This window comes from Bombus pyrosoma, linkage group LG8 (assembly GCF_014825855.1).
Source record: "Bombus pyrosoma isolate SC7728 linkage group LG8, ASM1482585v1, whole genome shotgun sequence".
NCBI classification, from domain to species: domain Eukaryota; kingdom Metazoa; phylum Arthropoda; class Insecta; order Hymenoptera; family Apidae; genus Bombus; species Bombus pyrosoma.
In genome coordinates, this window is record NC_057777.1 from 4,077,472 (window position 1) to 4,104,998 (window position 27,527).

At 39.8% G+C, this 27,527-nt stretch overlaps 1 protein-coding gene across 1 annotated transcript in view; it reads left to right on the forward strand.

Moving 5' to 3' along the window:
* The window catches only part of LOC122570444 (Fanconi anemia group J protein homolog), an 86,032-nt gene that overhangs the window by 41,919 nt on the left and 16,586 nt on the right, over positions 1–27,527 (forward strand). The window contains exon 4 of the mRNA XM_043732765.1: positions 26,276–26,326. Within this exon, the coding sequence (XP_043588700.1) occupies positions 26,276–26,326 (51 nt within the window). The remainder of the gene's footprint in view (positions 1–26,275; positions 26,327–27,527) is intronic.

Here is a 27,527-nt window from a genome sequence, read left to right on the forward strand (position 1 = left end):
AATTGGGTAGTTTTAGGTCTTTTGTAGATTTGAGGAATGTTTTCTTGCGGCTGGTTAGGATTGGGGAATCGAATAATTTTTAGTTTGTATTGGTTTGCAGATTATACGAATACAGAGTGCGGATAAGCAAGCAGAGATTTTTACGTAGATTTCGAGCGATTCAGAGATTTATGAGCTATGAATTGAAACGAACAGATCAATTCTTCCATTTTTCAAAAATTAGCAGGATGCGGTAACACAAACTAAACCGCTCGATGCAATACTCTATTCACTTTTGGGTTTCCTTTGAAAATGTATCGAGTTTCACGTGCAATCACTGGTGAAATTTTATTTCCCAATTGAAATTCGTTACATCGCCGTTGTTCCACAGCACCGGAAGAAGAATGGTCCGATTGAAAACGATATTTTACGAAGTAACGCAGTCTCCAATGGTTATATCCCGATTCTGCTCTTGTTTCAATAACCAAAGAGTCTTTTAATCTGTTAAGAAGAATTGTTGTATAAAATTGGAAGGTGAAACGGCTACTCGAAAAATTGCAAACTACCACTCTATTCTTGCAGTCTGCAAACAATTCAAACAGATAATGAACACGTACCATCCCAAACAATTTTTAATTTTCAATTAATATTCAGATATTCCAAAAAACGTGTAAACCCATTTCTATTCTCGTAGCCTACAAAAAAGAAATCAAATCAGAATTTTTCAATGTTCCTGTTCTAATCAGCTGGGAAAGAAAAATATTCTCAGAGATAGTTACCTTGGAAACGTGCAAAATTCAACTATCTCTCTTTAAAATCTATTCAGCTGTATCTCGAGAAATTTTCACGAGTATCGCGAGCAGTATAATCGTAGGATTAAAAGAGCGTGCGCCGGATGATGCCGTGTTAGCAAATAAGCCGCGGTTCCGTCCGTGGCCCTGGCGGCCGCGTCCCCGAAAAGGAAGCGGTCCACGATTTATTTTACATTTTTTCATGTGTTTTATTGTCGCACGGTGTCCAGGCCGAAGTGTGCTGAAAGCGGTTAGACGGTTGAAACCGGAGAAGCCGACGAAACGCTTGCTCACTCGCCGCTGACGAACAATTCGAATTTCAAAGGGCCAACTGTCGCTCCCTTACCTGACTTTGCCTGCAAAGGAAATCCGCCTGGGAGCAGGCATTCCGCCTCTTGCCATTTCTTGATTTTTGCCCTGCACAATTTTCCCTCGCCAATCGATATTTCCAGAAATCGGTATTTAATTTACGTATAAAGAACGTGTATTAAAGCGAAATAAGAAATGCAAATATCCCTGGAATCAACATAGACGTCGTTCTTTGTCTTTTGAATTTATTCCGAGATTTTATTCTATTGAAGATTTAAAGAAAATTGATACAGCTTCCTTCTTATTTATTTTCTTCTTTTTTCGTGGATTCTGTTTTTTCTTCTATTTATTTCAGTTTGAAATTAGATTTGGGGTATATTTAGTAGGGGTTAGCTGCATCGCCGATGGCGACAAGGTGTGCGCTCGGAAAGCAAAGGCAATCGGCCGTAGGCGAGAGATTAAATCCCGGTGCAGCCGAGAGTTTTCGGTAATTTCAGCCGCGGGCTTGTTTGCACACCTGAGCCCTACTCTCCGTAGCCGATATAATTCCGTGGGAGCGTTATTAATTGCTCTTCCATGCGCGACACCAGTGTTTCCTCGTCGTCACGTATTTTTGATAGGGAAGACCGATCCCTTGAGAATCTCTGTCTGGGAATTTTTCTATTCGTGTGTTCTTCTTCCTTTCTCTCACTTCCAGTTTAACATCTTTAGAAATGTTTACTCTTTTTCTATTTTTTATCGCTGTTACATCCTTTGCAACACGTCTATTCCTTACTTTGTATCGGATTGAATACCTACGTTACTTTAGTTGGTTGTCTGCATCAAATTTTCAATAACGACGACAATGTTCATTCCTATTTCACTTAATTTACAGTGGATCAGCACAGTTTATCTAAAATATACCTTACACTGAATTTTACGGCATTTTTTCATATTATGTGCTTGTAGTACATTTATTATATATTATACGTTTCCTTGTGTACTAGAAATTTTCTCTCGTACAACAAATACCAAACGGAATAAAGCGCAACCCTAAGAATATTAAAGTGGTATAAAACTAGAGCCCTTCAATGGTTAGAATAGAACGAAACAGAACCACCAAAATGGAAACGAAATAGAAGCAAAACTTTTTAGAAATTACAATAGAATTAGACAGTATTCTGAAACCTCTTAACTAAGCGACATGTTCTCAAAATTTCTCAGAATTTTTCAAAGTGAAACATCCTTTAGAATTACATTCTCATAAAACCTGCATCGATCTGGTTGACGCCAATTAACTTGGATATAAAGAAAATAAATTCACCAAACTGTCAGTTAATACCCTATACGTAAAACACGTGAATAGCAGATTCTTTGAAGAACTACGGGTAGGGAGAAGCTAAAGCGTGTTAACGCGTTAAACCGGCTTTATCGCAAAAGTTGTAATTAATTGGACGTTCAGGAGCGCGACCATTAATTTAATACGATTATTCTGGCCGGTCGTTACGAGGCAGTTTATGATAAGTTGCGTGTGCGCGATGTGAAATTTATTTGGAAAAAGCCGGGGTCCCGAAAACTCCTCGCCCGTCGCGGGTTATTGGCGTAATTAAGAGTCGTGGCGGTACGCAACAGTGAAATCAGGAAGATTTAGTTAGATGTAATTTTTGTCGTGAGAGAGCCAAACGTAAATAATCACGTCGATCTTTTATATTCTTCCATATTTTATTTATTATCCTTTTCTATCCTATTTCAGAAATTTAATCTATTAAGATCAATATAATACGTGGAAGCTAAGTATTCGTACTAGAAACAACACTTTTTAGAATAATAGGTATTTGACAAAAATCCATTGCACAAATTAACAACGTAAAAGAACAAAAATTTCTATGATTTACCACGGTGTTTGAAATATTTCCGTTTCTTCGAGTTTCATAAAATTGTAGGACTCAGATGTTCTGGAATGTATCTAAATCAATCGAGAAATGATTATTGGATTATCTAGTGGTTTAAGAAAAGCATTAATGAGATATCGCAACGAGACAACGTTTGTCATTAACGATATAATTCTGTACAACATTATGTGACTTGAAATTTACATCAATCTACATATAATTCGTAATTCACATTTTATTCATCCGTCACTATACGCATTTATACGTATTCTACTGTATATCCGTCGTAAATACCAATAACCAATTTCTAATTTTTCGATCTCAATGAGAGACTACAATGGGTGAAAATTTTTTCTCGTACGAGGAAGCGAAATTCTAGCTGTACGGGTTTAAAATAAAATGAAACCGTGATTATACATTATATTCGCGTTTGTCAAATCCACCTGAAGCTCGGAACGTTTTTTCCATTTTAATAAAATTCGAGACTGGAGCCGACGTGTTCGATCGTAAAGAGATGCGTCGATAAATATTTTAATAATCCTCAATTTTTTTACCCCCTACCCTTCCTTCCTACGTATCTTTTTTTTATTTCTCCGGGGAAAAAAATTTAAAACCTATATCAACCAGTTTCAGATCGCTTTTATCAGTCTCGCGTTATAAATCGACTCGTAATTTCAACTCTCGACGATGGCCCTTGAATCGTTGCAATTCGTGTATTTTTCCTCCCCACTCTCCTCTGCTCGCTCTTTCTCTTTTCTTTCTTCTTCTTGTTTCTTTGATCGCGCACGAACAACGCGCGGGCTTTAATTTCATTCGCGCGCGCGTACTCGCTTCCGGCGAGCCGACCTGTTTGCACGCGAAGATTTGTTTAACAAATTCGAGGGAAGATCGAGCGTCGCCGACGTTTCGCGATATAAATTCATAAATCCGACCGGAGCTTTTGCTTGCTTTTCTCGCCGTACTCGTTCGATCGACTTTCAACGCGATTTCTTCTTTTTTCCTTCCCAGTAGCAGTGAATTGGATTTCTCCAGTTGGCGATCTCGTTGCTGCCATAATTTTTTGTAAGTCCGTATAGCTCGATCTGTGGCTTTCGAATTTGTAAAATTACTTGTTATTCGTAGTGCAAAGTTTCCAAAATTATTTTGAACGACGTAACAGGAAAATTACGTGCAGATATATCAAATGTCGTAGTATTTTTTTCATACGTATATGGAAATTTGGAAATGAAACGTGGAAGCGTGTAAAAGAAACGCTTTATTGAAAAATAGATGTATATTTCAGTTTTTAGGCACTGTGTACATGCAAGGAGAAAATGGTCGAAGTTAAAGCTAGGTATAACTTCTCGCCTTCAAATTACCAAATAAAGCAGATAGAACTGCTGATAACAATTCTCAAATCGGAGAAAAATTTGCGAATTAAAAGAAATTGAAAAAATTCGAATTAAATGAAATGAGAAAATTCCTAAGTCACATTATAATCTCATCGTCAGACTAACAAACAAACAAAACGTTGCTACTACAATAATAACTACAATAATAAAAGGAAAATTCTCAAATCGACGAGAAATCTTTCGGTAAAAAAGATTAATAGAATCTTTCGTCCACTGCAATGGGAAGAAAGGAAAATTCTTGAAATATCGCGAGAAAAATTCATAATTTGGTTCACGTGATGGTGGCGAATCGCGGCTTGTGCAATTTTGTCGAGTAGTTATCGCGAGACACGTACACGTAAAAGGGGAAATCCATGGTTCAGAAACAGGGAGCGGAAACAAATGTAACTAAACGATTCGCGGAAAGTACCTCGAGGCGGTCAGTTTGTTTCCACAGTCTCGATCCAATACGTCGGTTCTGCGTCTAATTTTTTACCAACCGTGTATCTTCCTCGACGAAAGCTATCCATGTTCGTTTAAAAACAGAAAACAGAGGCTACATTTCCGAAACAAACAGTACGAGCAGCTTGTTACGTTATAATTTTAATGAAAATTTCCATTTCCACAAATCAGAAAATATCGAAAAATTCTTTTGTTCGAAAGATTCTTGGCGAAAGTTAAGAAAAGCTTAACTGGGATTAGAATTATCGCTATTTGTCGCCTGCCTTTCGAATAAGTTTTCCAAAGACTGATAAATAATAATTAGACTATAGCGTATGTGACGAATGAGACAGAGCTAAACGTTCTTGTGTATGTGAAGTTCGACATAGTCTTACTGAGAAAAAAGAGCCTACTTTATTAACAAACTTTGCATGTTTCTGCCTCTAACTCGCTTTACCATCTACCAAAGAGCAGTGCTTGTTTAAATATTTCGTTATCTAACAAAAACGCCACGATCTTTTCGAGCAACGATACAATGATACATATTCATCATTGAATTCATCTTCCTCTACAATATAAATAAATAGGACAAAAAATATGACGCTTTTTGTAAAGTACGAAACAACTTCTGTTCTTTATAGTGTTTTTCAATATCTTTATACATCGGTAAATTTTTCGCTCCATATCAACGAGCTTTTATTTGCAATATTTTTTCGATTAATCGAATAGATATATTTCCAAAGATGAAACTCGTGAAAGATCGGAAAATCGAGCTTCAGATAGAACCACACTCGGTGTAGCATACCGACGTAACGACGGGGTGTCGCTGAAGTTAAACAGCAGCAAGCAACTGCACGTAGTTTTATTTACGACCTACAAAGATGGAAAGTTTTCGAACGAGAGTGTACTAAGCAGAAGCTGATGCTGGAATACTCCATCCGCGAGTGTTCTTCAGGCTTCCAAGAGTTTTAGACGAGAACGTAGGAGTTCTACCTCCCCGCGTCTCGTTCTCCAGGAAAAAAAGAAAGATCTCTGCCCACACTTCTACTCCTACGAACAAAATCTCCGGTAGATTTCCGGTTATTTAGTTTCGTTTCAACTGATCACATGTTTGTTCGGGTGAAAACAGTTTCGACCAGCAGAAACATCATCAACATTCTACGTAATCATTCTTGTTCGTCCGACTATTTATATCTTTCATCACAAATGTGACAATATCGTACATATAATGGCATACATTATTTATATACACATATACATTGTTTATATAAATAATAAAGTTACTAACGAAAGTATTAGAACACTTGCTTTTTCGAACACATTTTTATGAATATATTATCCGTATTATGTAAAACATTTTGAAATTTTATTAGCACTGTGGTGAGACTTGATTATCACGATTATATCGGCGAAGTTTGAAACAAATCGGAAAATACACATAGTAACTAAAAGATATTTTATACAAGTATGTTTAAACAGCAATTTATCTACTATACTAATAAGCAACAATATTTAATGGGATCATCTTCAACATGGTGTATACTAATTATTTACTAGATGTATTCCTGCAGCAACTATCTTGTAGCTTCTACATGCGTTTTCAAATTAGTTTAAAATTTGTCCAATATAATTATGACCCTCGTGTCTCATTATAGTGCCAATCTTCAATATGTTCAAAATGTTTAGTATAACACGTGCAATATATACATAAAAGCTTCGTATAACAAGTGTCGAAATACTTTCATATATACAGTGTTTCCGGAAAATGGTAATTGGTATATATTTTCAAACTAACGATTCATTCGTTCACAAATGACAGCTGCCAATTGTCACTCGCAAATCCTAAGACGCAAATAAGGAAGCTCTCCTACCTCCACATATACCGTAAAGAATCATGAACACCATGTAGTCGACTGCAAAATCATGAACAGGGAAAGGGGGTCGAAACTATACACAGTCATCATTACAGAATAGACTCTCGATGGCTTCCATTGGTCCATTATTTCTCTTCGCCAAACTCCTCGTGACCAAAGGCATCGAGCTATAGGGAAGAAACAGGATGATCGTGTGGTGCGTGTCGCTACGCAGCTGTGCGCCAGCATATCGCGCGGCCCCTCAGATTGGATCACTCGGTAGATTATTTGGCTTTATGGTGCGGGGAATATACTATGCCAATATGACGTGGAGGGCTTGTTCACAGCGAGGGTGGTGGTAGCCATGGAAACGCCGGCACCCGTGAGTGTCGGCTCCAACGCCAGCCGAGTCCCTCATCTCCCTCCCTTCCTGGCCACCCCCGCGAGCTGGAGCCACCCCTCGCCCACGCCTGCAGCAGCCGCCAACCCTCTTGCTCTCACCCTCCTTCCGGCGCCAGCCGACAGCCCCCTCTGGACCGTAGGGTGAAAGCCACCCCTAAACCCTGGTCCTGTAACGGATCTCTATGTACTTCTCTCCTATGTTATTCTCCCTCTCTCTCTCTCTCTCTTTCTCTCTCTCTATTCCCACCCTCTTGTCCTCTCGTACATACACGTATACATGTACATATTATACGTTATGTGCGCCAACCGTCTAGCGTGGACGTGTATCTTTCGCTGTAGACGTAAACGTCTGTATGTGCGCCTGTGGCTGCCACATTGATTCACTGTGTGTGCAGAGAGAAGTGAGAGGGTGTACGAGTGGGTACGGGAGTGTAGGTGGCTGTATAGGCAACCGGGGGTGCCTTCGCGATCAATATGGTGGACAGACGCACCGACACCCTCCACGGGAAGGCCAACTCGATTTACGAAATTCCCTCTTCCTCGCCGGCCTCTTCTTCCTCCTACGTGCGAGCTCCACTCTTCGACCTAACCTCTTTTCCAAGTTTCTTCCTCCTCTTCTTTCTTTTTTTATTTTCTCTTTTTTTTTGTTCCTGGTTTTAGTTTGAAGATTTTTTTGCAGACGATAAAGTCTAGTCTTCGTTTTGATTAGAATTGATTTTGGCTTCTCTCGGGGGTTGGAATATAAGTTGCTTTGTTTCTAGTTTTAGCAGAGATTCTGCACAGGGTAATTGTAATTTATTAACTTCGGGGGATGAAAGTAAAGTGTACTTTTTGATTTTGTTTAGAACGGATTTGGTTGTCCTTTTGGAGATTGAAGTAGATCGCTTCTTTTTTCTTATTTTTCAATTCCAATTTTGACAGAGATTCTGCACAGGATTGCAATTTGGATAGGATTTGTATGTCCTTTTGAGGATTGCAATAGTTTCGTTCTTTCATTTTGCATTTCTAATTATGGCATAGAGATTCTACACGTCGTTGTAATTTGCGCGAAAATCTTTTCAGGAAAATGAAGTCTACTTTTAATTTTGTGTAGCGTGGATTTGGTTGTTTTTTTTTTAAATTCGAAATAGCTTTCTTCTATTATTTTTTATTCCTAGTTTCTGCAGAGATTCTTTTCGAGTTTGTGATTGGAAGATTCTTTTGAGGAAGAGTCATTTTAAAATTGAAATAGTTCCTTCCTTTTATTTTTTATTCCTCGCTTTGATGAAGGCTTTACATGGAATTTGACAATTTTTTGGACAAGATTGACCTTCGATTTTGGTTAAAATGAATTTAACTGTTTCTTGAACAGTTGAATTATTTCCTTCTGCTTTTTTATTTCCGGTTCCGATAGACGTTCTGCGCTCTACAGAAATTATATTCGACGATACATTAAATAAAACTTGAAGGATCTTGATTTATTTCTCGAATTTAATTTATTTCTACCTGTTTTGCCTAAAAAGCAAACGACGAAAGTTTCTCCAACATTTTTATCCAAAATATAAAAGACAAATAAAAAATTCAAATAATAAATTCTTTGTCAATTCTAATCAACAAAATTCAGTCCCATTCGCGAGATAAAAATTCTCCGTTGACCATTTTTTTCTGTCAAATCATTAACAGGGAGAAAAAAAGGGATATTGATAAAAGAGTGAGGTAAAAAAGGGAAATTTTTCGCGACAATTGCGAAGAGTGTACGGAACACGAACGAGAAACAATCTGGCCGGCGGACGAGAATACAGGGCTCGGCGAACCGCGAACAAAGTTACTTTGATCGCTATCAGCGAAATCGAAGCGCTTTGTCCGGCATTGCACGTGTCTACTCCAGGATATTGCTACTTGATGGCGGTGCGCGATCGGCGAGATTATATTTCGCGGGGTGAGAACGAACGATGTAGAAGTCAAAATACAGTCACTAACCACCCACCCCTTCTCTCTGTGTATGTTCACAAAGGGGGTGGTGAAGGCCGTTTGCGCGCATTCTAGCCTCGGGTCATATTTATTTTCGGGCGTTTTCGAGCGCGCTCTTTTTCCGTGTAATTGAGAACGCTCGTTTCGATAATGTAACTGTTTCCACTGGTTATTTTCCCTCTCTTGTTTCTTTTCTTCCTTCGAACGGACGTGACTTTTCGAAAATGAAAATGTTACAGTTCGCAGCATTTGAAAGATAAAAATGTATTCATATCGTGCGACAAGTTCGTTCGTGTTTATTTCAAAGGATAAAGATCGTTGTGTAATCTTTATTTAAATAACGATTTAGGTGTCATTTTATTTCACTATCAAGTAATTTACGTGCTCTATTAAGTCTGGAGATTTTGTTCTGTCATCGAAGCGATCGTTAGAAGGTAATTTTATTACGTTTTGCGATTTTTCTAACATTAGTAGCACAATAAATATTTCAGTCATTTCTTCAACCATTCTAGACCCAATCGTGGCTTTTTATGGTTCATCAACTTAAGTTTGAAGAATGTGCGGAAAAATCGTTTCTGATATACGTAATTTCCTGTCTTAGATGTATGTCAAAATTTGTCTTAGTAAATTGAAAATCTTATTGCTCGTTAAAACACTATAATAAATATGTCACGAAAAGAGGACCTAACTAATTACGCAATTTAATAATACAAATATAAAATATGAACTATAAAAACAATTGACAAACTAAAATTTCCTTTTGTAAAGTGTTTTTTTTTTCTTCTAGTAAAATATAGTTACCGGAAATAAACATACATACTTTCTTAAGAAATTCTCATAATAAAAAAATATACACATATACATACATGCATTCCTTTACTTCCTTTTCTATTTTTCTTCGTTTGTTGCTTCATTAATTCGCAACAAAAATAACTCGAGCGGATTAGGTTGACTGGAAAGAGGGAACGCGAACCGCGCCGGATTAAATTACGAAAAAAGGAATCACGAAGACGTTCTTTCAATGATAATTACGATCTAAGCGACCTACGCTCACCTGAATTAGTACTCGTCCTACGTTTCGATTTTTATCTCGCACAAATGTCGTTAGCCAGTCGATTTTCCATTCAACTTGCAATAATAACGTAATAGATATGTTGTGGACGATATATTTCATGAAAAGTCTGAAAGGTAGAATAAGACAAGAAAAAAGAGCGATTCTATGAAAAACTCTGTCAGATGAATCTTTGAATCTTCTTATTCGGAAATATAACGTAGGAAGATTGAATGAAATGCGTAGGAGGCGAGGAAAAAGATAATAAACGATCCCTGAATGGACGAAATTTCATGAATGAAATTATATTGCGATGATAGCAATTTATTTTTTGCTATTATCGAATGAAAAACAATAATCGAAGAAGCGTAAAATGATATAAATTAATTTAAGACAGAATGCGCGGAACGAATTAATCGAAATAAAACGAAAGAAAAGTTTCGCTGTGGAATTATATCGATTTTCGGCATAATTAATTTTATTCATTATTTTTGAGCGTTAACAGGACGGTGGAAAATTACAATTTTTCGCGGATCTTGGTATAATTGATTTTTGCCGTGCAGTGCATGGTAATGAGCATAAAATAATAAACTTCTTTCGTGCGGTGGATTTTTAAGGGCGTGTTTATTCGGGCCGGCGAAGGGAAAGCGAGAATAATTAAAACGTAAATAAACGAACTCTGCGCTGCGTTCATTAAACCGTTGGTTACTTATGTTTCAATTCATTTAACGAAGTGTAAAACGCAAATAATTTGATCCTACGAGAAACTCGAATTACACCGCGCAATGTGTGCAACTTGGAGAGAATTAATAACGCGCAGATCATCAGTTTTCTCGGACGCTGCTACCTGCAAAATTTCTCTCGTCACTTTTGTACTTCAAATTTGGAAACTTTACAGCTCATTTGGGTAGCTTGAAATTTTTCAATTGCAGTCATTTCAAGATCGCGAATTTTTTTAAATTCGATTCGAGAGCATGGAAATTTCCGCCCTTTGATTCTCCTAAGCTTTCAAGTCGCGTATGTCGACGTTTCTGAATTTTGAGATCGTTAAATTTGCAATCGCAGAAGCCGTCGCGCTTCGATTCAGAAATATAGAAATTCCTACGTTTCCACTTTCCCGAACGTTCGATTAGTCATACGAATTTCGAAACTCCGATTTCCACAAATATAGAAACTTTGATTTCCTTGCAAATTTTTAATCTTCATCGGTCACAAATTTCCAATAATCAAACGCAAAAATCTCCAATCTCTAAATTTCCCAATTTTTCAATTGCCAATCGTATAAATTTCTCAACTTTCGAAATACATAAACTGAAAAATGTTCGAGCGACAACTGAGCAATTCTGCGGACAAATTACGGAACGAGGTTACTTTATTTAGTTTCCAGTTAATTATTGCTGGTTGTCGCGGATGTACCATCCGCTTCCACCGTTTCACGCATCCGCGTGCGCGCACGAGCTTGACAAGCGGGGGTGGTTATACGGAGGCATGCACCACACCTATCTGCGCAACGTGTCACTGGCAGTATAAGGGCAAAACAAATCGTCGCGATAGGGGAGTAAGTTCTCTCGGTTCCTGTCAATATCAGGAAGCCGGCTTTACGTATATTGCGAGACTCGATTTACGCGGTATCGCTTTCCTTTCCCTATTAAAGTATTAAACATTTACTGGCTCTTTTAATCCATCTACCAGCGATCGTAACATCCCGAGCAATGCAGAGGGATGTAATAACAAAAATTAGATTTTATTCTATTTGCGATTGGTTTTTATGGATCAAGCAATTTATGAAAATTCCAGCAACTTCTCTAGAAACCATTTCAGAGGAAAGATTAGGATAAAAGCAATCCTAAATTTAACATTCTGTAGCGTTTGAAAAATATTTTGGCGCTATCGTCGTCCGAATTTTTAATAACTCGAAATCTCGAACGTGGCACGGATGGTATACTACATTTTGTAGTCTTTTATATTTGTTCGTATATTTTAACGAATTATATATTCGCGTTACAATTCCTAATAATCCAAATCTGAAACAGTTTGCAGTCTGAAAAACATGTCTACAGATTGCCACACGACGCGTCAAAAAGCGGCGCGTCGCGACTCGATCAAACATTGCGATAGATTTAACCGCTAAAGAAACGGACCCACCGCGAGACCAAAACGGAAAACCAAAAGATCCTGCAAAATTTCCACTAGCTGGCACGATACCCGTGCAGCCGCCTGCGAGAAACGCGAACGAATCCGCGAGAACAAAGACGAGGAACTCGCGAGGTATTGCAGACAGGAAGGCGGATACGATGGACGAGAGGAAAAGGGACGAAACAATCGCGGGACAAGTTGCAGAAGCCCGTTGAAAAACTCTTCCTGCCCATTTCGAAAGACAGAGAAATAGAGGAAGAGAAACAAAGAGAGAAAGGTAGGGAGAGGGAGAGGAAGAGAAACGAAGATAGGAAAGTACTGCCGATGGCGCGAATCGTTTTCTCGCTGCTTTTCCCGCGGCTGCATCGGTTGCGGGGGGTTGCAGCCTGCGTTAGAAGGGCTGTGCATGGCTGGCAGAGGGGATGGGAAAGAGGACGGTGGCTGGCGAGGCTCATTTTGTCGGCGGCAGAGATGGTGCGGCCTCTCTCTGCTCCCTCTATCCTATTCGTCTCTTCCTGTCTCGCTTCTCCCTTCTCTCACCCCCCCCCCCCGTATTTTCCCTCTGTTCACATTTTCACCTGAACCCACCGCGCCCCGTCACCGTCTACTCGCGCCCTCGCCTCGTTTTTCACTCCGTTCGTCTTCCCCGCTTTATCTCGCCACCCGTCACACCCCCCTCCTTCCACCGCCGTCAACCCCCACGAGTGAGGATAGAGAAGGAGGAGAAGGATGAGGAGGAGGTGGAGGAGGGTGGCTGAAGCCGAGAGGGGGGTGTGGTACGCGGAACGCCTGGCTGGCGACATTATTAGACGCCCCCGATGAGTCAGTGAGGCCAGGGGTGGATGACGACGCTGCACGGGCGACGCTCATCCCCCTCTTCCCCCGTCGACGAGCAGAAAAGAGGGATGAGAGACGCCAGGAATGGGGCAGCCGGGTAATGAGAAGAAAAGACGGCGCGCACAGCGAGATATCGCGCGCCAGATACGCCCGGGAAAAAGGCATCGTCGCGAAAAAAAAGGCGCAATTTTCGCGTGCGTCGCGCCCACACCCCCCGTGATATCACCCGACCGCCAACGGGGGATTAACCCCTCGTCTAGCCTCGCGGCGAAGAAAGGCCACGTCGTTCGACCAGCTCCAGCCACCAGTTTTTCCTTTTGTTGCTCTTCTCTTCGTCTTTTTTAATACTCCCTTCTTTTTCTCTTTTTAGGGGTTGTTTAGCTTTGTTGTGTAATTTTTTTGCGAGTGTGTAGTTTCGCGGGTTACGTTGTGCGCGGATTAGGCAATGGTTTGATTTTTAACATTCTTTCTCGTTTTCTCATTCGGGCTCAGGCTGGTTTCGGTTCGTTTTTTAATTGAAAAGTATGCTGGGTTAAGTCACGTTTGTACCAGGCAAGTTTTAGTCGACAGGTTATTACACAAAAATTCATCACTAACGTTTGGAGGTTCAACCAATATACATATATGAATTCAACTTCTAATTGCACGATTATAATGAAATAGGACTCGATGTGTATTAAAAATAGCATTTTTTTGTACATTACTATGTACAATTCTTGGCATCTCGCAGACCTGAGTGTCTAAAATGACGTACGGAAGAAATTACATCTGCCAGACATCTTTTTATGTTACGGAGTTAACGTGGGTAGTTTTGATCGACTTTAAGGTCGACTCGATCCTCCAGCGAAAAATCATCCGATATTTGCAAACGTATCTTTGAAGCACGTGGTGGGTTTATTTTATAATTGTATAGTAACTGCAAACAGTATTTACGCGTATCTTGTTTTCCTATATATATCTATTCATCAGGTTCCATATACGTTTCATTTCCACAATCATGTAAAGTGCTACTGAATGATACAAAATTTAATGCATTTGCAATTAATTAGTATGTAAATATTATAATAAATATAACGGTGTATAAATATTTTTTTTACTTGATCTAGTTAATTATTTATTAACTTATGAGGTTTCCAAGACGAATAGGAGGTCGTTATTGGAGAAAAATCGAGCTTTCACTGTGTATTTCGCGATTATCGCGGCTCAAAGCGGCTCAGCAAGCGTCCTGCTAGATGGTTTCCCCTTTGATACTATTTTAAACAAGCGATCACAGTTGATTTCCAATTAACTGTAACGCAACTCTACCCTGAATGGATTTCATGAAATACTGCGTGAGTTATAGGCTATCTCGGTTTTGCAACTTTTGTTTAAAAGCCAACGTGTCAATCGACAAGGTTTTCATTCGGTTCACGATCCAACGATCGATGTATGCCTCTTGAAGCCTCAGAAAAATTTATGTTTATAGAAACCTTGCTCAATTCGTCAATAATTTACTCAATTTCTCCTTCTTCTTTTTGTATGCGTGTGTGTTTTAGTTGGATAAATATTGATGTAGAAGAAGATCTTTCGTGTCAGTAATGTTGAATAAATAGAAACGTTTATAGCTCATTACCGGTTGGAATACCGTTTCTTCGTGTATTTCGTCGAGTACTTTAATGCATCACGTTTGATTGAACGTAGTCGCTGAAACGTTCGCTTAAACGACGAGTCACGCTCCATTAACCTAGCGATTTCGAATTACCCCAGTTTTTTCCACTTAGACATAATTGTAGATAGGAACAGTTAGATCGCTTTTACCATTCGACTTCCTGCTCAACATTCAATATTATTTATTATTCTTCATCGAAATGTATCACACTAAAATTTGCAAACACTGTACCAACAGGCTTATGAATAAGTAAATAGACAAATTCCATTAATTTTGATACGAAAAGCTTTTTCTCTGCAGTGTAGAATTAAAAAATACATTTCCTCTACCTTGAAAACTGTGCTTCCAAATATTTTTGATTAAAATTTTCTCCAGTAAATGTAGTTAAATATGTTTACAATAAAAACATATCTATGTATTAAATTCCCTTACTTTCAAGACAATTGAATCATTAAATTTCCGCAGTTCCGACCTTTTAATTTCTACACGTCTGTAATCTACCTTCTTTAAGGGCCACATCTTTTAAGATTCGTTTGAGAATCTAGCGTGTCACATATGTTACGACCTACTCAAACCAATCGCGTGTCTAAACACCGTACTTCGAATCACGTTGTCCATAAAACAACCCTTCGCCATCCGTAAACATTTCCTAACTCTAGGTTACAATAATCGACGTCTAAACCTCATTTGCAACACCGAAATAAAACGACAGCTACTACGCGCGCCTCCATCCCGTACGGATATTTCCACCCCCTCGAAGGAAACAACAAACAAAAAAAGCAACAAAAATGAGAAGGGCGATGGGAAAAGCGTAGCGCAGAAAACAAAAAAGAAAGTATAGAAAGAGAAAAAGAGAGAGATAAGGTAATGAGGGAAAAAATGTTGCAGAAGTAGGAAAGAGGATAGGATCGGAGGGAAGGAAGGGGTTCTTTTCATGCCGCCTCCTCTCGGCGAGGTTTTCCGCAGGAAGAGCACAACCCCCGGTTGCGTGTGACAGCCATTTTAATTCCGAGCCCCCAGGGGGTCCCTGATTTTCATTCCCCATGATGGAACATCAGCCATCCTCCTTCATTCAACCCCCTCTCTGCTTCATTTTTCTCTCTTTTCCACTCCCTTCTCTATATCGCTTCTTTTAGCTAAGTCTCTGTCTCTTTCTTATACCTAACATCTCGCCTTTTCTATCTCGAATCTCTGTCGTCGTTGGCCGTTCCCTCTTCTATTCTCCTCTCCTACGGTTCGTGTCTTTCCCCGTCTCCTATCTACTCCCTCTGACTGGTGGAAAAGCTTTCAGAGGCGTCTAAGGGGGGATGAGGGGACGAGGATGAGCCGCACGGTGTGTGTCGGCTATCTCGGCTGTCGCATCGCGAATCGAATAAAAGCTGCCGGATGGCTGAGGGATGAACCGCGCTCGTTTAATTTCGGCGAAAGAACGACCACCGCTGGCTGCCACGGCTTTTTTTCTCGCCCGTGGAACACCCCCGGAAAAACTAGTTCCGCCGACGACACTTCCGCTCATGAACTCTGTACCTCGCAGAGAGAGTCACGGGAAAGCGAGAAACTCTTGCCTCTTGATTTTTCTTGCCACTGGTCTTGCAGTTTTTTCGTATGTACGCGTGGGAATCTGGATGCTCTCGCTTTTTGAAGATTCTCGTTTGAAACTGGACATTTTCGGAGCTTGAATTTTTTAAGCTAGAATTAATTCGTAAATATGCAAATTTCCATGCTTTTTAGGTTTCTTGACGCTGGCTTCACTGTTTTTGGCGCGTATCCCTTGACGTTTGTACGCTTTGGGCTTTGGAACCTTTTCATTTGAAATTAGAGATTTAATTAGAGTTTTTTTTTTTTTTAATTGACGAATATGACGTTTTTAAAAGTCGAAATTTTTTATCACAGAAAGCTTAAATGCCATTAATGATATTAATCGATATTGTTTATAACCACTATAAACGATAATCTCGGCACTTTTCGTCTAATGTTAAAAAATAGTAAAATATATAATTCCATTTGTTTGACTTTATTGATATTTAAAAGGAAAAAATATCTGTCGCGGTGGATTGTTACCCTCAATAAATTTAACGTGACTTCCTTTGATGGTAGCTTTTAAAGGCTAATGAAGTGGCTGCGGAAGGATAGTGGCGTATAAAATACGCGAGCGACAATAAAATTCGGGAAAAAGCTGGAAATCAATAATTAACAATTCTACCCTGAAGTATGAATTTTTCTCGTTCTTTAATAAACCCTCTTCGAATTGAAACGTCCACGCTAATTCAATCTCTATTTGCATTTAAGAAATTCTATTATATAGAGAAACGTAAAAAGGCGTCGTCATAATGTTACAAAGTGAATTTATGTCTTAAGAAAAACAGAAACGAATAAATACAATAGTAGAATTTCCATTACAAATATCATAGAACGAATGACTATTGCCGATATGGTAAAAATTGTCGATAGGTATAAAAGCCACTCCCAAAAACCACTATCAAACCCCAGAACTACGCTTCCCAATACCAAATCAACATTCAAGCGTCTAAAACGTAGCTTTTAGCGGTGCAATAAAACGAATCGTCTACCCATAAAATTCATCCCGAGTAATCCATGTGGTATCCGAAATTTCTCGGGGGACACCCGTTAGAGGGTCCCCTTGGTTGTACCGAAGTCGTCGTGGTAATCTTGCGAAGGGTGCCGTGCGTGCACCGCTCTCGCCCCTGATTCGCTCCACCTTTGGTTGGCCCCGAGGGGATTGAAATTAAAATGACAATGAGGGCAGATCCGAAGGGAGGCTAAAAACGCGTACCCTTGCCATCGTCCAATCAGCTACAGATCCGTGGACGCCATGGCGACCCTTCTCCCCTTTGCTTTCCTTCCTTCTTCCCCCTTCTGTCGCTTTTTTATTTCCTTTTCCTTTCTTTCTTCTCGCTATCTCTCTCTTTCTCGTGCTCTGATGCCTGTTCACGTGGAGAAAAATAAGGGCGCGAGAAAGATGGAGGAGAGGACAGTGGCACGAAATGAAAACGTTTAAAGCGTCGGTGATCTTCACAGAAGTTTTCAACCCCTTTCGCGACATCATTCGAGGGAGAAACAAAATAGATAGGACTCGTGTACCGGCTGAATGGCGAGGGGATGGAAAACGGAATGCATAATCGGGGAGAGGGCAGACTCCGGGTTCGAACAGCCCCGCGATTAATATTCTAATTACAGGAATCGGGATGAAAGTGTCGTCCGGGGTTGCGCTCCCTCAGGGCGTTCCCTCAGGACACTCTCTGAATTTACGTTTCAGGACAGGTTTCCCTTCCTCGGGAGTGCTACGTTTGTTTTTTTCAAATTCGATGAAATATTTACACGTTCAGCCGTTTGTATGTAATATTATCAACCGCTCAATCAGTGAACATTTAATCGACATCCTCTGTTTCTTGTGTTTCTTTTTTTTACTTGTAAAGGCAACTCTCTCGTTTCGTTTTCATTTATTATAATTTGGATATCGCGTATTGTGTACTTTTTATCGTATATTTTATATTGAGCTTTTAATAGTCTTACTGACTTAGTGCGGTAATGTCTCATTTTCTCTTCTATCTCACTTTTCAGTGATAATTTTAATATTACTCGCTATAAAGTTAAACGATCGTTTAATAACGTAAGGCAGAGTTACCTTCAATCCCAATCTACCTACCTACCTACCTACAACACAAAGAAATTACTGGAATTCGGAAGAAAGAGACTGTCAATGATCGTTAATCCTACGATAACGTCTATAATTATTAAATATTAGAAACAATGATTCCCCTTTAGAAATGTATTTCTATTTACAAACCTCCGTTTATTGTATCAGACTCCCTCGAAATATAGCCCAAATATAAAGAAACTCCTTCGAAAAAAGGAATAAAGGAAGAGAACTGGCTCGTGGGAAAATCGAAGAAATCCGCGGCGAACGTTTTAATTTCCGCCCCATTTTCCATCTTTCGTCTATCTCCAATCCCCGGGTCTCGCCTGTTCTCCGCGATCTCTCCACCCCCTGTCTCTCAACCGGTCCACCCTCCTCCTTCTTTCTTCCATTTTCTCCTGGCTGGAGGATGCGCGCCATGCAAAGCCGTAATTAGTGGCTTCGCGTGTAATTATCGTGGAAAAAAGGGCTCTGAATGCCCATAGTATTCAGGCTGCCGAGGATGAGTCCTTCGCGATGGAATCGCACCAAGCACCCTTGAGACATGCGGTTCTTCCTTCCTTTCTTTCCTCTTTTTTCTCTCTTCTCTCTCTCCCTCTCTCTCTTCTCTCTCGCTCTTTGCTTTCTTTTTTATCATCCATGGTTGTGGCGAGGATTGGTTGGTTGGTTCGGTTGTACCAGCCACCCCATTTCGTTTCGCAAAGCGATCGCGTTTTCGACTGTCATTAGTTTTCGAGGACGGGAGCGACTCCATTTAGTCGGTCGCTCGTTCGCCATTCGGCATGTTCGACGTTCTGTCGTTTCCTTTCTGCCTAATACTGGCTTCGAATTTCCAAAGGATCTTTGTCTGTCTCTTTGTGAAATCCGTTATCTTTGTTTCTCCTCGTCTTTTTTTTTTTTTTTTTTTTAATTAATCTTGTATCGGGTCGCCAGGAAGGAAAATAATCTATAAACTACTAGATTTTTCATTCGTTGTTGTATATTTATCAATTTGTAAAATTATAAATCACGGAGATATTTGTGTCTTCCTGTATCTCATTGTAATCTCCATACTATGATACTTCTTCATTGAGCAATTTATAAATAAACAGATGAAAATTAATAGATTTTTAATTCTACGATGCAATTAATAGCTATAATGGAAATAATTGCCAATATGAAGACCACACGTGGAAACCATGACAAGTATTAAATTTTATAGTGTGGCCAATTTTTTAATTATTTTTTACTTATCTACTTTTTTCATTCTCAATACCTGCCCTAGCCGAAGTCATCCTAATTAGGAATCTCCTTGAAGTTCTCACCATAAATAAGTAGAACGAACGAACGAAGTCGTGGATACCGCGAGACAAGCTTCTTTCTTTGTCACTTGCGTAAGCCATGTGATGTGATCAATTTCGATTTTTTCTCGACGAAAGAAACGACAAATGTTATTAAAATATGTATAGATATAGCCTGAAAGCTTGACTGCAAAGAGTATTATAGTTTCTTTGTAAAAGAATCACCTAAACCACCCCGAAAATAGGTTTTTTACTGGAATAACCCGTTCAATGTACGTTTTTGTTACTCTCTATAAAAATATTCGAATGAAATTTAAATGAAAGAGCGCCACGTACAATTAACACAAACGTCCCAATCGACGACGAAGACATCGATGGCGACGAGAGACGCGGGCATTACGTTCCAAACCTTCTATGAAACCCGATGTGTAACCCCCAAGTAACGACGACGATGACGACTATGGTGTATGGTGGATAGAGGGACGGGGGGCATGGACGGGGTTTGTCAAGGGGGGTAGAACTTGGCCGCGGGGGTTTCGAGGGCTCTACCGTCCGCTTTCGATTCATTGTACAATAATATGACGGAAATGTCAGTCAATTAATAAGCATACCGAAGCTGACTAATTTCCGCCTTTGTTCGTTCCACGGCCCGGCATGGATGAATAAGTGGCCATTATGCGGCTTTTATGATTGGTCAGATCCGTATCACGACAGCCGGTTCCGCTTTTATAAACCAGCGCGCGGCACGTCGAAACTTCTCTCTTGCGGCGAACCTTTTTAACCGCGTGCACGTGCCGAGAGCGGAATATATCGTTCTCTCTGCCGTCTCTCGTTTCTTCTCTTCTTTCTCTTAGTTTTTCTTTTCCTCCTCCTCCTCCTCCTCCTCCTCCTCCTCCTCCTCCTTCTCCTCTTCCTTCTTCTTCTTGCTTCCTTTCTTTCTCTTGCTTTCGTTACAACCACACTCTCTGACGATCTTAAACTTTGCTCTTTGCTTTGAATTTTCTTACGACGCTTCGTAGTCGATTTCTTCGTGATCGGTTTTAAAAAACGTCGATTCATTCATCGAAGAAAGTTGTACGAGGAGAGCAAAGTTTTTCATAGATCTTTGTTTAAGAAGATGGCTTTTCGTAGGATTTCCACTTGGAGTATATCGTAGAGACTTTATTTAGAGAAGGTTTATGGTAGATCGTGACTAGACTGCGGATTTTTATACAATTCCATGTTTTTATCAACATAACTGAGAGAATGTAACCTACATGAAGACTTGTCCGCCCATTAAATTATTGTAGCGAGTATTTCACTTTGAATACCTTTTATCACATACATTTTGTACATTTTTGCAATTTTTAATTAATTGCATAAAACTCCGCAGTCTAACTATAACGTTTACAGGATGAAATAAATTTCTGTTCATATTCCATTTCTTTCCATTGCGTTCGTTAGACGTCATAATTAGATTAGTTACAATGCACGGTTATAATAGCGTGAAAATATTTTTCGAGATTCCGAAAACAATGTTAGATACGCGTTCTTTTGCTACAGCAGAGACAGTAAGGGGATGAATCGACGCTTTCGCTGGCTCTTTAATTCGGCTAATCGCGCCACGACACGGTTTCGTTTCGTTTCGGCGAAATGCTTGGTCCGAAAGCGAACATTTAATTACCGTAAACAGAATAAACACGGCGACGCCGAGGGAAAAATCGGCCAGGCGGAAATGTTTGCTCGTCGGCGAATTATTTTTTGCCGCAGCGGCTTAATTTTCGCGAAGGTCAAGGGAGACAAAAAATGGTGTAATTGCTAGCCTGCGCCCTTATTCCGCTCGTTCGTCGACGAAATAAACGAGGGTGGAAAAGCGGAAAAACGAGAGATAATCCCCTACCACGTGGTCAATCTTGTTATCGTTTGCGTTTCGGATGCAACGCCCCGCTGTAATTTACGTGTTTCATGAAATATGTAAAAGAATTTAGTCAGAGATAAACATATCAATCTTGCTTTTTCTCCTAACATTAGGTTGCATTTTTCACTAAATTTACCGATACTTCTCGATAACAGGTTAGTTAAGTTTGTTCTATATTTCTGTATTTTGCGCGACAAATTTGATGCCAAATTATGAATTTCTACATTATATTTAATTTTGTTGCGTTAATTCCTATATTTTACACGTCGGAGATCATTAACCATGTATCCTAACCTAAAAATCTATATCGTCACTTACGAAACACTATCCCTTGAGTTGCACAAAACGACTTTTACGAATCCGTTCATTATAATATTTAATTATTTTCATACAGTAATTATCGAGCTAGCTTCGTTTCCCACTAAAAAATCCACTAAATCGATTTTCCTCTCAAACCCTGAAAAAAGAAAAGACCAACAGAGTCCAGCGCCTGAAAGAAGAACCGATAAAAATCTCCAAAGAATTTCTCGTCTGCTCCTGTCGTAGTACCACTATTCCTCTTCCTCCCTTGAGGTGTTTTTCCTCGTCGTTGCCACCCTTGGCGAAAGGGTTGCGCGAGATGGCGGCTGCTGCTGCTCGGTTCTTGGAACGGTCAGGCAATTACGCGAACCCTCGAATGACGATGACGTCGCATTATTCCGCTGACGCGGCTCGCCTATCTTGCGCCTCCGCTTATCTGCGAAAGACGAGCTGGGTGGTGTATTGGTGTGGGCTGCGGCTGGCGAAGATATAAAAGGGGGAAAGGCGTGGCGGGGTGCAGCTGGTGCGCCACGTATCAGCCACCTATATCCTTGTCCGGCTTATATTGCCAGGGGGGATAATAGCACGGGGGCGCCGGAACGGTTTCATTACACGGCTTCCCGAGGGATAATATCCTCGGATATCTCGCTGGCCGTCCCCGCAGGCTTCAAATTCCGTACCAGCGACCCTCCGCCGTCAGCGCGTCACCACCGCTAACCCCCCTTCTTCCAGGAGACCCGCAACCCCTTCACGAAACGATGGAGGAAATTGTCGGCACGCCGAGGGGCCGGTTCGATCACGGAAAATGGCCGATCTCCATGATCCAACCAGTTTTCATTTTCTGTGTTTTCGTTAATATTTCATTTCAGTGAGGTTCGGATAAACGTGAACATTTAGTAAGATAAGAGGTCGTCTAGAGGGGTAGTTGTAATTGTAGATGGTATAGACATATAGTTCTAGGGTGATTTAGGCCAAGATAGGCGAACAGAAAGAATGATTTGGATGGCTTTGGGGGTTAGTTTCTACTTAGCATTTGGTTGTAGCAGTGATTTAGGGATTTAGGTAATGATAGGTGACTGGGGAAAATTTGTTGAATCGTTTATCGTGGCTGGAGTTGTGGTTCTAATAGGATGTGCGGAATTTCAGGACATCTTTTAATAAGATAGTTTAGAGAAGTAGCCATATTTAGTATTTAGTTTTAGTGAGATTTAGGCGAAGATAAGTGACAAAGGAAATTTTTAGAATTGCTTATAATGTTAGTTATAGCGATTTATTTGTAATGGGATTTAGGCGAATGGTGAGAGTGACAAAGAAAACTTCTTGGAGTTCTTTGGAGGATTAGTTGGAACTAATATCTCTTTGTAGTGAAATGTAGATGAATGTTAGATAAAAGGAGAATTCTTTAGGGTTCGTTAGAGAGTTAATTATTAATATATGCAAAAATATACGAAATATATTACGCCCTTCGTAGGGCGAGACAAATTTCTTACGTAATTATATAAAGAAGGAGAACAATGCATGAAAAATGAGAAAGTAAAGTGAAACGTGAGAAAAGTTTCCCCCGTGGGAAATTTTGGTAATGAAATTATGAATATTTCCGCGCGAAATCGATGTTGATAAATCTCGTTAAGGTGTTTGTTTTTTGCATTAAATTGGCGTTTATCGGGATCACGTATTCCAATGCGAACTGAATATCAGATGCAGTTTTGAAATCGCGTGCACGCAATTAATTCCAACGAAATTGTCAAAACTGATTAACACTCGACTCCGATTACAAATTCACCAGAAATTACCGCGCCGCGCCAGCTCGCTGGTTAATAAAACATTACCAATAATTAAGCAGTTCAGAATTCACATTGATCAACCCCATAAATTGAAAAGGAGAGAAAAGAGGATGACGTTGCAAACACTATCTTTTTAAATTTGCTTTGCGATTTCCTACTATTTGTGTCTTCTTCTGGTAGTAAAGCAAGTAATTTGCTTCTTTCTAAGAATTGAACGTTAATCGTGTACTTATGTAATGAAATTGAGAAATTAAGAGAAAGCTAAATTGATCGGATTGACCGAGAGCCTCGATTCAGATTAACTAATTAAAATCATTTTACAACTTACGTTTCGTCACGTTCAAATCTATTTTATTAGAATATTCCAATGAAAAAATCCTGCTTCTCCTTTTTTATTTCAAATTTCGAACTACCCTCTGTAAAATACTTCATCCCTGCTTAATTCTCATATTCATCGTTCGAAATCAGCGAAACGGTTCATCGATAATCTCCCACAGTCATTCCACCCTGTCAATCCCCGAAACAACCCTTTCACTCAATCCTGCCTCTACGATCAACAAAAAAACCTACATCTATATCCCCTGCACCAGAAAACAACAAAACAAAGATCAATCTATAGTACTCGAAACACGAGTCTAGCACAAAAGGAAGCACGTAAAAGCAAGGTATGTCAACCACTCGATCTAGCACCCTTCCTAATCGTGCCCATCGTTTCTAAGTCAGTTTACATTCGCTCAATAACTTTTTTTTTCTTTTTTCTTTTTTTTATGGAACTTGTGCTCTCAATGGTATATTGGGCCGCAAAGTGTTTTCTGTTCGAGGGTCGTCGTGATCTTTTTAGTGGTGAAGGTTTTTAGTACTAATTAAAAACCAACTTGGTATTATATTCTGAGACACCTCTCTTATGTATTTTCTTTATCGCATTAAGAGAATTTTCATTCACAAAGGAGTTAAAGTTATTCGGTTATTACAGGGGAAAAGCCATGACTCAGAAAACACTATGTTGAAAAGAAATGAAAATGAAAAACTCTGTTCTGCAATTTCTATTTTGTAACTTGTCTCTTTACCTTATCAAGAATATTTTTTACAAAATTTTTCTTTTACGAAGAGATTGAAGGTTAGCCATTTCCCCATTATAGAAGAAGGTCGTGACTCAGTAAAAGATCATAGGACGCTCCATATTCAAATTACATAGAGCTAAGAAGTTCTCTTCCGAATGAGTTCTGTTCTCTTCGTTAACAAAATTTATTTTTACGCAGAACCGCCAGTTATCTCCCTATTATGAAAAAGGATCATGGCGCGAAAGTCGTATTAGAAATACGGAGAAAAAATGTATCGTACCACGGTTTCTGTCGAAGTTACCGAGTTCTCGCGGAACAAGAAATTAAATCAATCCCGCGAGGCAAACGGGGGGTTACAAAAGGCGAAAGAGTGGGCGGCGATAGAAACGAAACTCTTCGCTGGGCCTGGAAGAAGTCTCACGAGGTCGGCCGATAAAAAGAGGAGCGAGTGGGAAAGAGAGGTGAAGAGAGGCCACTGTGCAAAAGCTTTTCCCCCGGCCTTTGGTCGGCGGCCTTTGATGATCCCATGCGCTAGTACAATACGCGATCGTGCTCGTGCGCATTGCGATTAGTGTTTTTAATGCGCACATTGTATAAAGAGAAGGGCCCCGTTTCCCGTATCAGATGCGAGGTGGCCCACCGAGGGACCAGTTATTAGGCCTCTGACAGGCCCATAATCCCGTCGGCTCTCCTAACGAAAAATATAATGCCCATTAGCGGAGATCTTTTCAGAGGGTTGCCGTGTGTGTGCCTGCCCTGGGATATTTTCTTTTGCCTCCTACTACTCAGTTCAATTCCCTTCTCCTTTGATCTCTGTCTTCTTCTTCTTCGTCTCTCTTTTTCTTTTTTTCTTATGCTCTATGGTAAACTAGTATTCGTCGTCTCGTTCCATTTTGTTACCCTTTGCCAGCTCTTGCTCCCTAGATCGAGTCTAGCTTTATAGCCGATGCGTGCCACTGGGTGCTACCGGAAAACGCGTGCTAAGCGTTTCGAATGGGATCACCTCCGAAACGACGCTAATCTGCGGCTGCGATCTCTTTCGGGCATGTTGGCACTCTTTGACTCGTGATACAGCTACGTACGAGCACTTGGCGACGTGGGTTCTTGAAGTAACTGAAACGTTAAAGTTAACGTTTAAGGACTTCCCTTTTAGGTACAGCGAAATAATGGTTATTGCACTCTGGTATTCTAACTTTCCTATATTTAAGCTTGTATAAGGCTGGGACATTATCGTACCACAGAAAAATATGTGATTTTATAATCTTTACATATATGTCTTTATATTTGTAATTTTATGTCGATTTACGCGTTAATCAGTCGAAGTAAATTTTCATGATATTTTTCTGATTGCCACATTAAAAGATACCTTTACGCATTTATTATGAGAATATTATTAGATTATGTCCGGTTATTGTTAACCAGTTAGTTGTTGCGATCTCTTTGAAAATCGTGTGCCTAAAATTAAATTAAGTTACATTTTATAAACGACAGCATAATTCCAAGGCCATTCTGAGCCGAAGGGGTGACAAAGGACAATTCCTATGAAATTACGATCGGTTTTGTCTAGCTAATTGCATAACTAATTTCAAACAGTATGTTACGATACGTGTAAATATAGCTCAAATTTCTAATATGCTCGATACTTTTTCTGTTCCAGCCGAAGTGCAGAACCAGAAACTGGAAAAGCAAATTCAGGAGGATATTTCACGTAAGTTAATCATGGTTAATTTAGTCGAAAATATGGTAACAGTTCGCGATGGAAAAAGGTTCTTTCGAAGCGGATACAAGGCATCGTCCATAGTTTCCAGCCTCTTGCTTCCATTGTGCAGGACCGACAGCAAAAGAACGAAGAATATTACGTAACATATTCCAGCTCGTTCAACCATGAAAACCCCTGTCGGTTATTATATTTAATAGACCTAACCGATTTTGCAACATCTGCTTTTCCCGCGTCGGTACAACGCGTGGCCGGTTTTTGAAAAGCGAAAGCTCGACCCGCATTGATTATCTCGAAAGGAAAGAGGAACTTGTTTCGTTCAGTTCTTGATGCTGTATTGAACGACGCGCCGTGAAAATAGTTTCCACACCCTCGAATGATTCTCGAACGAAGTTTCGTTCCTGCCGTTTTGTTGTTCTTTTTAGACTAAAGCGGAGGAATTAAAGAAAAGTGCAGAAAACGTCAGATTAAAGAGTTTCAGGAATTTTTCAACGATTCTAAATGTTTCTGGCATGTGGGAGGAAGAATTACTTTTTTTTTAATTACGTATTAATAACGCCAACCAATATTGATTGGTTAATCCTGGCGCATTTGATTATCGAAGTGTGTCCTTGATTTTCTGATAGAAGTAAGTTAACAGTCCAGACCATACGATTCGTGGAATATTTATGATTAATTATATTTAACTATTTAATGTATACAGCAATTTTAATGGATAAAATAACGCGTGCTCGTAATCAAAATTGTTTAGATACGGTAGGTTCACATCGGACGGTAACAAACGCAAGTACGATCGTCATCGAAAATTGCACGGAAACGTGGGACACGGGGTCGAATGATTTTATTGTTAAATTAGAATGTTAAGTGATGTTGATGCACGGCCCGGCAGAGATGTAATGAATACCATACGCGGTTATTAATTCCGTCGATAATATGTAAAGCATATTAATGTTGCGAATCCGATTGTAGTTTCATTTCAATGACTACGAATGATAATGATGATCGTTAATTATGACACGAATTGCAAATCGAATGTCCTAAGGGGGCTTAGCAAGCACAAACGGATTGTCAATGCGTTCGTTTGATACCGTTTAATGCCTGCTAGCGGCGAAGTTGTCAAGAACAATCGCGCATTAACTACACGATCCGAATATTAGTAATTGATTCCTCCAATAAAGACAAATCCCCTCTT